This window comes from Rhinoraja longicauda, chromosome 5 (genome assembly GCF_053455715.1).
Source record: "Rhinoraja longicauda isolate Sanriku21f chromosome 5, sRhiLon1.1, whole genome shotgun sequence".
NCBI lineage: Eukaryota > Metazoa > Chordata > Chondrichthyes > Rajiformes > Arhynchobatidae > Rhinoraja > Rhinoraja longicauda.
Genome location: NC_135957.1, coordinates 14,335,221 through 14,350,732, shown reverse-complemented (window position 1 = coordinate 14,350,732; position 15,512 = coordinate 14,335,221). Strand labels below are relative to the sequence as shown.

Below are 15,512 nucleotides of genomic sequence, written 5' to 3'. Positions count from 1 at the left end.
GGGCCAAATGGAGCGAAGTGCCAGAGGAGGTAGTTGAGTTCTTTCCTGCACAAGAGTTAATATCCCAGTTTCTTCCTACACAAGGGTCCACACAATACCTCAACCCCACCAGAGGTCGTGTCCCGGGTGGTCCTCCCAACTCCCACCCGCGGTCCTCCAGCATCCCGGCGTACTGCGGGCCGCGCTGCCCCTCCCCCTCCCCCTCCCCCTCCCCCTCCCCCTCCCCCTGTCCGTCCGTCCGTCCGCAGGGAGCGGCCGCCATGTTGGAGCCGACCGGCGGGCGGAGGGGAGCGGGCGGTGGAGCAGCTCGTCTCAGAGGCAGTCGGCTTCAGTCCTTGTAAAATCTCTCACACACACACACACCCGTGCAAAGGGAAGCAGTGCCGCCAATGCTTAATTGTTAACACCTTCAACCGAAGAGGGAGGAGACAAAATAGGAAGAAGAGGGGAAGGGAGGTGGACGATCAGAGCCGGAGCAAACAATAACAAGCCGGGCAGATGTCGCCGTGTGTGTGCGGGCCATGGTGGCGGGGAGGGGGATGCTGAAGCTGAAGCTCGCTATCTATCTCTGGAAGTGTTGAATGAGATTGTGCTGCGGCGGAGGAGGCTGCAGGCAGCAAGACACCCGAGTCCGGGGCGAGTGTCCGAGGCCCGAGCCGGGCTGTGAACACGCCGGCTGGGCTGCTGGCCGGGCCCTGCGGATGTCTTCACCGGCGGCGATGCTGGCTCCCAGCGGGACAGTGGCTGCCTGGAAATAGTGGAGGCGCCGACCGGTTAGAAATCAAGGAGTAACCGAGCTGCGGATTCTTCTCCCCACATCCCCATCCTCCCGGAGCAGGGCGGAGGAGACGGCCCGACCGTCCCCCCCTGTCCCCCGGGCGCTGGAGGCGGCGAGCAGCCGGCCGGCCAAGATGTCGGCCGAGGTGCGTCTGAAGAGGCTGGAGAAGCTACTGCTGGACGGGCCGCGTAGGAGCGGACTGGCCGTTAGCCTGGAGACCCTGCTCGACATCATCGTCTGCCTGTACGACGAGTGCGTCAACTCGCCGCTCAGGAGGGAGAAGAACATCTCCGACTTCTTGGAGTGGGGTGAGTCCCGGAGACCATGCCTCAGCCTGCCTGCCGTACCGTCCCGATTAGTCCCCTGTGGCATCTGACAGCTTGGATCAGGGTCATTGTGAGGGTCTGCGATGATTTGTTTAATGTCACAGTACGGAAACACTCAACTCATCCATGTCGACCAACTTGCCCTAGCTAAGCTAGTCCCATTTGGCCCATATCCCTCCTGTCCATGTACCTGTCTAAATGTGTTTTAAATGTTGTTATAGTACCTGCCTCAACTACCTTCTGAGTAGCTCATTCCATTTGCCTGCGTTTGACCCATATCCCTCCTATCCATGTACCTGTCCAAATGGCAGTTTGCTCCATTTGCCTGCATTTGCCCTGGATCCCTAAAAACCTTTCCTCTCCATGTATCTGTCCAAATGTCTTGTAAATGTTGTTATAGTATCTGCCTCGACTACCTCCTCTGGCAGCTCGTTCCACATACCCACCACGGTCTGAGTGAAAAGGTTGCCCCTCAGGTTTCTATTAAACCTTTTCCCTTTCACCTTAAACCTATGATCCTTTGCCATTGCCTTCCGCCAAAGGCCATGATTGTTAATTTGTTGTGTAGATTTAAGTCTGGGATCTAAGGATCCAAGGGAATCCGTGTGTTACGAAGGAAATTGGACAAGGTTGAGGATCTGTTGTGATATTGAACAGTGGAACAGGCTGTGTGTGTTCACTTCTTGCTTTATGCTTAAGTTATGGGGGGGGGGGGGGGTGTTATTTTCATATCATTAACTTACACAATTTGATTTTGATGGAAGTGTTTGTGTCAGGATGGTGGGGTGGAATAATCTAGTTTAAAAATAATTTTTGTAATAAAGAGAAATGGAAGAGACAGATCTGCTCATAACATGCACTCAGATTGCAGTTCTTTCAGATTTTCTTTTGTTTTGGATTCCTAGTAATTGATTCAGAGGTTATCTTTTGAATTGATCGAAGTGAGAATGGAATGGAAGCACGTATAGAATGGCTCTTAGCAACATAACAATGTAACAAAGAGAAAATTTTGTTTAGTTATTATCTAGCCTTGTGTATTAGATTGTGAACTTGCCCTTTTTGTATGACATTAAGATTGGCTTTGGAGTGTTGCCTTCATCCTTATATAGGTCCACTTAATATGACAACACCACTTAATAGTTCGCTCTGACAGCTGGAGCTGTGTTTCAAAATGAAACGATTCTGCGATTCCTCTAACATGACAAGGGATTTGGTTAGGAATGTTGCAGATAAAATATGCTGTGAATATGTGCATATCATACTTTGTCAGAATGTCCTCATTGTTTTATTATTGTTATGCTGTGAAACCTTGGAAACAATTGAGCAAAAATAGATTTGGTGCCTTGATGAATTTATAGCACTAATAAAATTTCAGTGCAAGCTGTAATGTTTGTGATGATCATATTCTTTTATTTTAGATTAACTTCTACATGTGCTATGACAAGATTAATATCCAAATTAGATTGATGCATTTATGATAGTTCTGATTGGAAAAGAAAATCATCAGAGCTCATTGAAGATTGATTTTTTATTCAGGATAATTAATTACTCGTATTGTACAATCTTTAATGTAAAATCATGTGGAACATGTGATTGAAGTCAAATTTCAGTTCTAATCTTATGAAACATTAGTTTGTCTCAGTCAGTCATGAATTGCAGTGACAGAAGATCAAATGTCACTTCACTTGTCATATCTCCCTCCCCAGGATCAGTGTCAAATATATTTGAAACTAGGTTTCATCTTGGTGTTCACGTGGCATTAATGAACATACTCCCTTTGTGGTTGGATATTTCAGTTTTTTTAAACTGCATTACAGCTTCTTTGCAAAACTTTTATATCATTGCAGTCAACACTTACTTGATACAGGTTAGCAGTGGGTGCTCGAGAAGCAATTATAACATAATTTACCACTGGATATACAGTCCTATGAATGTGTGATGCTCAAGTATTCGACATCTCCTTCAGATCATTTTAAGTGTTTTTACTGAGGAATTCAATCAGAATTGCGGGTGATATTTTCAGATGAGCAAAACTGCAGATGTGTTCTCAGTAATCACTTTCTATGCATTTTTTCATGGACAGTATCCACACATATATATATATATATATGTATATATATATATATATAGTTATTTTCTTATACCACATATATAGTGAAGTGCCTTTTCTAGAAAAAATAGAGATTAGTAATTTTACAAGGGATTTAACCACTTCATATGCAGTGTAAACATTAAGGTGTAACTTTGCTGCCCATATTGGGCATATTGAAGTAAATGTTCTGTCAAATCTTAGGGAATTGATGCCTAAGGTGGCAGTTAGCTCTTCTTTCAAAATCTTTGCTGCCAAAGTTAGTAATGTGCCTGCCAGTGGTATTTTAACCTCTTGAATGTGGGGTGAGGACGTATATTGCAAGTGTTGGGGTGATAGGATCTCTGTGTCAGTGGGAATTTGCCGATCGGCCTCTCAAACACAGCTAAACCATAATTATAGGATGGATGAAAGACAGTTTTTCTTGTGTCCAGATGTACTGTGCTGCAAATTTGTTGGTATTTTTATATTTTTAGTAAGACAAAAGTGTTTTTATTTTATATGTATTGCAGATGGTGTCTCTGCTGCCCTTTATTCAATTATGTTTGCCCCTCCTGGAATACACCTATGGTTTATACTGGGCACTTAAGATTTTTGACATCAGAATTAGGAGTTAGCAGGATTGAGTAATACCGCAGTGATTGTCATACATTAGATGATTGAGAATAACCACAAATGTACTAAGTCATATGGCCTGACAACCCACTGGAATCAACATGCCGTTTAAATTTGTTTTCAGTGTTTAAAAATGGATACCGCTGTTTGTTAAATTTCATACTCTGTTTCTCACATTATTTCTATTTGGAATATAGACACAGTGCATAGTTTTTTCAAAAAATAAATCTTTTTTTTTGTTTTTTGTGTGAGGGTAATTTCTAAAGTGTTTTTGCGAGTTATGGAAATAGGTTCCTGGCTGTTTTTGATCTGTACCCATAGTCTGCAGTTAATGATTCTATGGGGAGAGAGGACAGTGGTTAGAACTGTGGTTTTAACTGGTTCCTTTCAAATTCTATCTAAAGTCTGGAAATTTGTCTGATTAGTGTCTTTATAATAGTTTCCTGTTTTAGTAAATTAGCTATAGTTGATGTTTTAAGTTCTGTTTTTCGTTGAGCTGGTTGATTTAAGGTCTGAGAGATGCTTAAATTTGATATGATGTCACTGTGAAAAACTCTGAGAATTTCCTGCCTGGAGCTAGTGCCATTTTCCTGCAGTTTCCAACTTCCATTGTTTTCCATGGAAGGTGTGTCAGCTATACTCAACACAAAAGCTGCAGTGTGTAACAAGGAAACGATGTGGGAGTTTACAATATACACAGCTTTGAATGTTTTAATATTATTTCAACTTCAAAATGGATTTATGAGAATTTTTATGTGGTAAATCTGGTTGAAAGCTTCAGAATGAATGCTTTTGCATTTACTTTGTACTACTCATGCTCAAGAATGTTCCACAGTGCTTTACCGTCAGTGTAATACTTTTAAATTGCTGTCACATTTATTTCACGCAAGGGAAGAACCCTAAGCATGTGATTTAACTGAAATACTGTCGGTTTCTTTTCACATGATGTTGCTGATAAATGTTTTTTTTAATTTGCATGATAGCCCGAGCATCTTCCCCAGTGTACTCTGTATGGGGGATGAAGTAATGTAATTCAGAGTTGTGATTGCAGCCCAGTCCATCACACAAACCACCTCTCTCCCCCCCCCCCCCCCCCCCCCCCCAAATCAACTATATCTATACTTCACACTGCCTTGGGAAAGCAGCCAATGTAATTAAGGACCACTCACACCCTCTGTTCACTCTGCCCCCCTCTCCCGCCAGGCAGAAGATGCAAAAGCGAAAGCATGTATCACTACATCCAGGAACAGCTTCCTTCCTGCTGTTATCAGTCTCTTGAACAGACCTCTATGTGTAGGAAGGAACTGCAATTGCTTGTTTACACTGCAGATAGACAAAATGCTGGAGGAACTCAACGGGTCAGGCAGCAGAGGTGATCAGAATAGGTGACGTTTTGATTTGAGACCCTTCTTCAGACTTGTATAGTAGGGACGAATTTCCTAATCTTGCAATCCACCTCATTGCGCCCTTGCACATTTAAAAAATCTACATTTGCTCTGTAGCTGCCACACTACATTCTGCACTCTTTTTCCCCCTGTCTTTTGCACTACCTGATGTACTCGTATATGGTATGATTTTCCTGGATAATGTGCAAAACAATGCTATTCCTTACATCATGATAAACATAATAATAATAATAATAAACCAATACCAAAAAGCTGAAAGCAAACTTTGGCCTGTTGTTTTCTGTTATTTCAGTGTTGAAATGTTATTTATTATGCATGCTCAAGAATGCTGCCCTTTGCATAAACATGTTGGCTTGTTTGATTCTAGCTTTGCTGATATTGTTAATGCAACTTTTGGTTGACGTTTAAATACACTGAAACCATCGAGATTTATGGCAAACAAAGAGGCCATTCAACCCAGTGTGTTCATGTCATATGGTAGTTCTCGGAAGTTGCTGACTATGAATTCCTCGGTGTGTCTCTGTGATAATATATCCTATTCTTCATCCTATTCTGGTATTTCAATAGATGCATGTCATTTTAAGTAGCTGTTGAACGGGGACATCAGGATTTATTTTACTTTGTTATATGGGTACATTCCAAAATCCTGAGCCATATTGATATAGAATTATCAATCAACTCATCAGAATAAAATTAAGTTGTGTCCCTCAGCCATTTCTTTTGCCAAACCATACCGTTCATTCTTCCCTTATAATAGATTAAAGCCATCTGAGATTGTTTTTGTTTGAGTCTTTTAAGAACAATATTACTTTAGAAATAATTTCTTAGCTCTGTAAGCGATCTTTCTATAACAAACTTTACTTAGCAGCAGCAGAAGTGAATGTTTATTTTTGGTGGTGATGTTTGAAGGATAAAACCTGGTCAGGGCACTGGGTGAAGTCCCCTATGTTGAAATAGCATCAAAGCTTCTTTCGTGTCTACATGAACAGGCAGAACGGATCTCAGTTTAGGATCTAATGGTTTCCACTCTTGACGATGCAGCACTAATTTAGTAATGTACTTGATCGCTTTGTTTGCTTGTCACTTGCATTACGAAGAGGTTCCGAGACAACTTTTTTGACTTGATTGAGAAGTAGCTCCTTTGCAACCACTGATCTAAACTGGTATCTTCTGATGTCTTATAATAATGGAACATCAGCAGAAGACCAATTTATCAGCATTGAGGGACCTTTGACTGATGAACCTCTCATGAAATTTTATTGGGGCATTTCAAAGACTCCATAACTTGGTTTGTTTTAGGATAATTTTGTACATTTAATGGAGGTATGTGAGTGGAATATTTCTCTGGCGATTAGTAATTTCATATAGTTGTAATGTGATTGTAAACACCTTTACTTGTGAGTTAAATTGCTGAATTTTATAAAAGTGGGGATCAGTTCATGGATACTGCTCTCGCCATCAATGTATAGAAGGCACTGCCTCGAAAAGGTAGCAGGCATCATCAAAGACCCACACCACCCTGGCCATGCACTCATTTTGCTCCCACTATCGGAAAGAGTGTGTAGGAGTCTGAAAACTATGATCTCCAGGTTCAAGAACAGATTTATCCCAACAACCAGTAGGCTCTTGAACATCACAAAACATGAACTAACCTATTAACTGTATTGATTGCACTAAGGACTTTGGGCATTTTGCACAAACATTGGGGTTTTTGATTTATTGACATTTTTTGTTTATTATGTTATCTATGAGTTATGTGTTGACAGGACTGTTGCAAGTAAAAATTTCATTGTTTAATTGTTAAGACATATGGCAATTTAAACACTCTTGAATTGGAAAAAGGTGAGTTTGTGAAGGTAGATTGATGCAACATGCAAGACTTTTAAAAATGTTATTTGCTACTAAAAGATAGCTGTGAACTTTGTTTTTACTGCCATTGACATGTTGACAAGTGATGCATTACCAATATTTATTTTTAATGAAATGTGCATTTGTCTTTTGAGAAATTGTTTGTGTTCCATTTGAGTGGTGGTCAGTCTATTTTAATTAGTAACGTGGCCTTTATTACTGTTGGTTCCAGACTCTAAAAGCAACAGCTTTTAAGCACACTCCAGCCTGATTTATCAATAAGACATAAAATTTGCTACTCACGATTCCTTTTAAAATCCTCACATTTTGTTAGTCATGTCCCTGCATCTAAGTTCAGCAGGTCTGGTGAACTTCTTAAAAACTTTGCATTTGTCTTTGTTGAAGGACCATTATGCTGTAGATTTCCATATTGTAATAAATCGGTAGAATTGCTGTCCTGTTACTTCTATTATATTTTTGTACAATGCCAGAATGTAAAACCTAGAAAACTAGAGTAATTTAATGGTTTTGGTATAGTATCTAGTTTTTGTGATTGCTCCCCTTCATTTAATGTAGGCTTCTGTTTAGTCTGTAACTAAACATTCTAGTTTAGTAGAATGTTTAAATTCACAATCCGTTGTCATTTACTATGACTGGATAGTTACTTAGCCTCTAACTGTAATGGAATTACTTGCATTTTTGATGACAGTTGTCAGAATAATCAAGGCCGACCTTCTTCAAGTTACTTTACTACTCAGAGCTTTGTTTGTAAGACCAATATTTTGGTCGTGATTTTGCAGGGCTTTGAGTTGTCTTGGTCAATTACCCAGTGGGTTTGAATTTGTTTAATCCCTGAGAGAATAGGAAAATTGTTGTTTTTATGTTTCTAGGACAAAGATATATAGGTGCATAGAGGATGTCTGTGTCACCAAGAACATCACTATACGGGCCAACCAGAAGCCCTGGATGACCACCGAGGTACGTGCAATGCTGAGAGCACGAAATGCGGCATTTAAATCCGGCGACATGGTGGCACTCAGATCAGCAAGAGCCAACCTGAACCGTCATCAGGCTAGCAAAGTGTGCCCATGGTCAGGAAATCCAGAGTTTCTTTCATGACCCCATGAACACCAGGCGCATGTGGCAGGGAATCCAAACCATCACAGGCTATAAGACTGCTCCACCACCCTGTGAAGACAGCACAAATTTGCTCAATGAACTCAATAATTATTTTGGATGGTTCGAGGCACTCAACAAAACACCTGCGAGGAAAGCTATTCCTCACCATGATGAAAAGGCACTCAGTCTCAACACAGCAGAGTCAACGCACGGAAGGCGGCAGGCCCTGATAACATACCAGGCCGGGTGCTCAGGGAATGTGCTGATCAGCTGGCACATGTCCTCACTGACATCTTCAACACCTCGCTGAACCAGGCTATTGTCCCATCGTGCTTTAAGACTGCTACCATCATACCAGTGCCAAAAAAAATCCACAATCACATGTCTCAACGATTACCGCCCTGTGACACTCACTCCCACAATGATGAAGTGCTTCGAGAGGCTGATCAAGGACCATATTATCTCCAGACCTCCCCCCCCCCCCCCCCCCACACTTGACCCGTTCCAGTTTGCTTACCGACCAAACCGCTCCACAGAGGACGCCATATCCTCTGCACTCCATCTGAGCCTGGCACATCTGGAGGAGAGGAACACGTATGTGTGAATGCTGTTCTTGGACTTCAGTTCAGCATTCAACACGATCATCCCTCAGCACTTGGTAAGCAAATTGGGTCCACTGGGCCTTATCACCCCTTTGTGTAACTGGCTATTGGACTTCCTCACTGACAGATCCCAGTCTGTGCAGGTTGGAAACAACATCTCCAACATCATCTCTGTAAGCACCGGTTCCCCTCAGGGCTGTGACCTGAGTCCACTGCTGTTTACCCTGATGATCCACGACTGTTGTGCCAGGTGCAGTACAAATCACATCATGCAGTTCACGGATGACACAACAGTGGTGGGCCTTATCCGGGACGACAATGAACTGGCTTACAGGGAGGAGGTGAAACAACTGGTGGACTGGTGCAACACGAGTAATCTGGTCCTGAATGTCGTTGACTTCAGGAGAAAACGGCACAGGCACACACCACTCCACATCAGTGACACCGCAGTGGAGGTTGTCAGTAGCACTAAGTTCCTGTGGGTGCAGATCACAGACAGCCTGACCTGGTCCCTAAACACTGCAGATCTAGTCAAGAGAGCCCAGCAGCGTTTGCATTTTCTGTGCCGGATGAAAAGAGCACACCTCCCCCATCCCATCCTCACCACTTTCTACAGGGGCACCATAGAGCGCATACTGACCAACTGCATCCCTGTCTGGTTTGGGGACTGCAAAGCCTCAGACTGGAAGTCCGTGCAGAGTGGTGAGGACGGCTGAGAAAATCATCGGGACTTCACTTTCTTCCATCCAGGATATTGCACACAAACGCTGCTTGTCCAAGGCCAAAAATATAATTAAAGACCCCCACCCATCTCCATCATGGACTGTTCACCCTGCTGCCCTCTGGTCAAAGGTACTGCAGCATATGGAGCAGAACAGCCAGGTTCTGCAATAGCTTCTTTCCCCGAGCCATCAGACTCTTGATTTCACAATGATCTGTCGCCATTATTTTATGTGTGAGTCACTTATTTAATTATTTTTCTTTAATCAATTTTTATTAGTTGGTGTTACATTGAAGCCAGTTGCAAATATGGAATTTCGTTCAAATATGCACTCGTCTGTATAGTTTTGAATGACAATAAAGTTATATTCATTCATTCAAACAGCAGGGCGACTTCCATAGTTGCAATAATTGGATGTCTCTCGAAGATGGTTGTGATTATGCAGTACTTCGAATAAAGAGTAACATAGCCTGAAAACAGGCCCTTCGGCTCAAATTCATACATGCCGTCCAATTTGCCCACCTAGTCTAGATCCCTTTGTGTGAGTTTGGCCTATATCCCATCTATATAATTTATATCCCATATAATTTAAATGCCTCAATCACATCCTTTCTTAATTACTTCGTCTCCAAAGAAGACCCAGCTTCTCTATTCTCTCCTGAATCTGAATGCTCCATCCCAAGCAATATCCTGCTGAATCTCCTCTGCACTATCCAGCACCATCACCTCTTTCCTATAGTGTGCTGTTCAGAACAATATGCAGAATTCCAGCTGAGGTCTGACCAATATTTTATAAAGCTAGAGCATAATATGCCCAATCTTGCATTCAGTGACAAATGAAGGCAAATATCCCATATGCATGGCCCAGCCTCATTGGTAATCCCAAAACGCATCACCTCAGGATTAAACTCCATTTGCCATTCCGCAGCCCATTTCATCAACGCGATATCAACCTGCAGTCTATGGCTATTCCTCACAATATCAATAATGAACAAGAAAACTGTGAAATATTTATTTGAGAATGAACAGAAAATCCAGGAGTTAATAAATTATAAACCTAATTCCTCCTTGAATCAAAAGTATTGTTACAGTCTGAGGGGGAAGAAGATAGATGTAATGTTATGCGTATAAAGAACAGATGGTGAATGGAAAGAGTACAGTCATCGACATATGTCCTGGCACCCAGCTTTTATCTCTCCACCTCTACTCATCATCAATTGCTGTCTGTTGTTGGATTTCCTGTAGGTCATTAGCTTTGAAAAATCCTCTTCCTATGGAGATGGTGAACTGTTGCCACTTTTAAAGACCTGCCTTGATTGGAATCTCCATGTTAAAGGTTGGGTAGGTTGTTTGAACCCATGTCAGCACCATTACAGACTTCTTGTATCTGTGGCTTTGCTGCTAAAATCACTGAACATAATGATTTCTGAGCAATTCCCCTACCCTCATGACCACAACATTTTCATTCCTTCATTTGATTAGCATATTTTCAATTAAGGGGCATATAATTGAGAATATTTTGCCAAAATGTAGTTTTACCTGGTGAATTTGGAAAGAGTTGTGATGGAAGATTTTCGGATTTGAAACATAAACTTTTTTCCTTTCCAAAGATGCTTCCAACATTTTCTGTTTTTATTTTAGATTTGCAGTATCTGCAGTTTAAAAAAAATTCCACTTACAGTTGGAAACATTTTACTGTGTCATATTTCAATGTATATTGCTTTTTTAAAAACCGATCCCTATTCCTGTGGTTGGAGACATATAACAACTCAAAATAGTTTTGTGATTAAATCTTTGCTATTGCTAGCTAGTTTTCTTTGGAAGTTGGTCAGTTGTAAATGTGTACTTTGGGAAATGCATTCAGATAGGTTTGAGAGATCATTTATTTCTAAGGTGATGCTTTATCACTGGGATTATGACTTTCTCTGGGGTTGGGTGAAAGGGCTACTGTGGGAAAGACAAAGCAGTTAAGTAATTCCGAAATTAGAAACTGTATTAGGGGTATTTTATATAAAGTGATACTTCTGTGGATTGGTTTATGCTAAAAAAAGTACTGCTTTTAGGCAAGGCCGAATTAGAGGAAATACATGAATTTGAAACCAGATGAAATCAGAGTCTTGAGTGGATGCTGATAAACATGAATGTGAACTAATAAAATCGAGCTATATAAAAAATAAGTAACAACATCATCTATGTTACTGATATGGAGAGTATTGGCGTGGAGAATTAGGGTTGTCTGTTTTCAGCCTTTCTGATACTTATTTTCCAGGGAAATCATATTTTCTGCAGGGAGCAACTGCTGAAATTTCCACAATTCATCAACTAATCTAGCAACAAATTAATCCTAATAATTTGATAGACGATAGACTGCAGTATCACCTTATGATCTCAACAGACTGAAACACATTTGATTCACTTAAAGCTGGGATGTTTGCTGTGTGTTGTTTTGTTGGAGTTATGGTTAGATGTTCCATTTCTGATATGTTTCCCATGGAAAGAAATGTGATCAGGTGTATTTCTAAACCTTGGCTCTAATATTTTCTAGATCAATTGCCAAAGTGAGTTATTGAGGTTGTTCTTTCTGTTCCTCTCCTTTCATGTGAAATTCCTTGACATTCCCTTTCACATTATTCTTGACATTTGGCATTAGCAACCAATGGTATAAATTTTAAGTGCATCTCCACGGTTCGTATCGAAGGATCAGCAGAGCTGTCTGCTTCATCACAACCACGTGAACAGAGTATGAAGACTGTTTATGAAAGATGATGATGTTTGGTATGGAGATAATTGACTTGGACATAAATGTGATGGGCTGGTTAGGCGACACCAAAATTGGTTGAGTTGTGGACAGTGAGGAAGGTTGTCAAGCAGGATATAGATCAGCTGGAGAAATGGCACATAGAGTTTAATCTGAGCAAGTATGGAGTGTTACATTTTGGGAGACCGAATGTAAGCGGAAAGTATATAGTTAATGGCAAGACCCATAGCAGCATTGATGTATGGAGGGATTTTAGGGTCTATGCCAAAACTCCCTGAAAGTGGCAACACAAATGGATTGTGTGGTAAAGGCATACGGTATATTTGCCTTCATAGGTCGTGGCATTGATTATATATGTCAGGGTAATATGTTACAACTTTATATAACGTTTAAGTCTGCAATTGGAGTATTGTATGCAGTTCTGGTCTCCCCATTACAAAAGGGTTTGGGGGGTTTGGAGAGGCTGCAGAAGAGGTTTACCAGAATACTGCATGATTAGAGAATATTGGTTATAATGAGAGATTGGACAAATTTGGATTGTTTTCTCTGGAGTGTTGGAGACTGAGGTGAGATCTGATAGATGTATATAAGATTATGAGAGACATGGATAGTGTAAACAGTAAGAACCATTTTCTCAGTGTGGAAATGTCAAAGACTTGAGCACCTAGTTTTAAGGTAAGAGGATAAAAGTTTAAAGGAGATGTGCGGGGCAAGTTTTTTAATGCAAAGAATAGTTGGTGTATGCAACCTGCTGCCACAGGTGATTGTGGAGGCAGATATGATAGAGACTTAAGAGGCCTTTGGATAAGCACAGACGTACAGGGAATAGATCACATGGAAGCAGAGAGATTAGTTCAAATTGGCATCGTGTTCGACACGACCCTTCTACAGACGAAGGGTCTCGACCCGAAATGTCACCCATTCCTTCTCTCCAGAGATGATGCTGCCTGTCCCGCTGAGTTACTCCAGCTTTTTCCAAGCTAACATCGCTGCTGGACAACGACTCCCACCCCATGCAGGACACTGTCACTGCACTGAGTAGCTCCTTCAGTGATAGACTCCTTCGCCCCAAGTGCGTGAAGGAGAGATATAGGAGGTCCTTCCTTCCCGCTGCTGTGAGACTTCACAACCAGCACTGCTCCCAGCAGACGAGTCAACAATAACAGCGAAGAACACACAGAAAACTGATGACAATTTATGTATCTTTTATATATAACGAATGATCTCTTTCTCTCTTGAGTCTGAAGAAGGGTCTCGACCTGAAACGTCACACATTCCTTCTCTCCCAAGATGCTGTCTGACCTGCTGAGTTACTCCAGCATTTTGTGAATAAATACCTTCGATTTGTGTCAGCATCTGCAGTTATTTTCTTATACTACTTCTTGCTCTCTTGCTATCCACTTTGCTGTAACACTGTAAATTTCCCCGGTGTGGGACGAATAAAGGAATATATTATTATTATTATTATTATTATTATTTTTGTGTCTATCTTTGGTTTAAACCAGCATCTGCAGTTCTTTCTTACACATGTCGTAATGCAAGTCTGCATCAATCAGTAAAGTTGATTTCCCTTCCACTCCTCACCAATCTTCTCTGTGGTTGTCGGCTTGATTTATTCCTTTGAGTTGGCTACTTTAAAACTGGTATAATCAAAATTATCCATGTGCAGATTGAATCTAATGTAATTGAAACCTGGCAAAAGCATAAGTAAGTGGTTAGTGGATTTTATATATAAATCGGGGTTATGCTCAGACCAGGATGGCTGCATAATTAAAATGCTTTCGGATGTTTGGGCTGTCTTTGCATATTTCATGTGTCACACCGATAGCTGTACTGTTAGCACGGATAGGTATTCTCTTTGGAGTTAGCATATAATTGTTCTTTCAGTTTTTAAATTTGGGAATTCCAATTTGCTAATGGGATGCTAATTATTTCACACCTTTAAATCTTAAGTCAGTAATGAATTTATCTGAACAGAGCTTTGTCACGTTTGAAGATATTTCCCAAGTGTGATTTTAAGCATTTCACATTCCTGTGATCATTTTTTTTTTGTCAAAGTAATTTTAATTTTCCTTTAAGGGAAATAATATTTTAAGGGTCGAAAAGAATTGTAAAGGTTTCTGCACCAGATTTTACGATAATTAGGTTTGCACATTTCACATTCCCTAGATAAATGATTGCCAATGTATTTTGCCATTTAAAACCTGTTATGTTCCTATTGTTTTTCCACACCAGCAGTCTAATTGTAGATAATAGTTTATGAAATTATTACTATGAAGAGAACATCAATTAGAGTTGGAGTTTTTAGCCCTGATGTTAGACTGGGGGTGGGTGAAAAAGAATCTCAAACGCCCTCTTTGAGAGATTATCATAATACCCGTCTACACTCAATTAATTGTTCTAAGCCTATTTGGAACAAATTAAAAATACATGCACTTCCTGGTCTTTACATGTGAAAGAGCACAGGGCATGAAATTATCAACTTGAAGTGTGATTTCAATGCAATGTAAGGGAATGTCAAGAGTGTTTAATTGTCATAAATACTGTGAACAGAACAATGACATTCCTACTTGCAGGCACATTAATGCTATGACACAACACATATACAATAATCAATAAAACAATAAATTATTAGTAATACTCGGCAGCCAGACCATGATGGTGCAAATCAAAGTATATGGTCTCAGTAGATTGATGCTGAGGTAGGTTTGATGCTGAGGTACGGTTGTGCAGTGTGGTTCAAGAGCCTGATGGTTGATAGGAAGAAGCCGTTCTTGAAGTTGGAGGTAATGGTTCTTGGGCTTCTGTGCCACTTCCCATTGCAGCAACAAGATGAAAACATGGCCAGAATGGTGTGGATCTATAATTATAATTATTACCTTTTTGAGGCAGTGCTTCCTGTAGATCCCTTTGGTGGGCAGGTCAATACCTGTGATGGACTGGGCAATGTCCACCACTTGTGCAGGACCTTGGTGAGACCCCATTTGGTCTCCTTATGTCTTAGGATATTCTTGCCCTGTTCATGCTCTACTGTGTAATGAAGGTTGATGAGCTTGATTCCTGGGGTGGCAGGACTGACACATGAGGAAAGTGTGGGCTTATATTCACTGGAGTCTAAAAGAAGTAAAGGGGATCTCCTAGGGACCTATAACATTACCACAAGACATTTCACTTCAGAGAATAATTGGAATAAAATCAGGTGAAAAATCAATGAAGGAGAGAATAGGCGAATGACTAAAATGTTGATCAA

General features: G+C 40.9%; 1 protein-coding gene across 10 annotated transcripts in view; it reads left to right on the top strand.

Annotated features, from left to right (window-relative positions):
- The first annotated feature begins 247 nt into the window (after positions 1–247).
- The window catches only part of LOC144593414 (serine/threonine-protein kinase MRCK alpha-like), a 324,476-nt gene continuing 309,211 nt past the window's right edge, over positions 248–15,512 (top strand). For all 10 annotated transcript variants that reach the window (XM_078398926.1, XM_078398934.1, XM_078398929.1 and 7 more), the window contains exon 1: positions 248–1,086. In XM_078398926.1, coding sequence (XP_078255052.1) covers positions 912–1,086 — 175 coding nt within the window. In that variant the 5' untranslated portion in view covers positions 248–911. The remainder of the gene's footprint in view (positions 1,087–15,512) is intronic.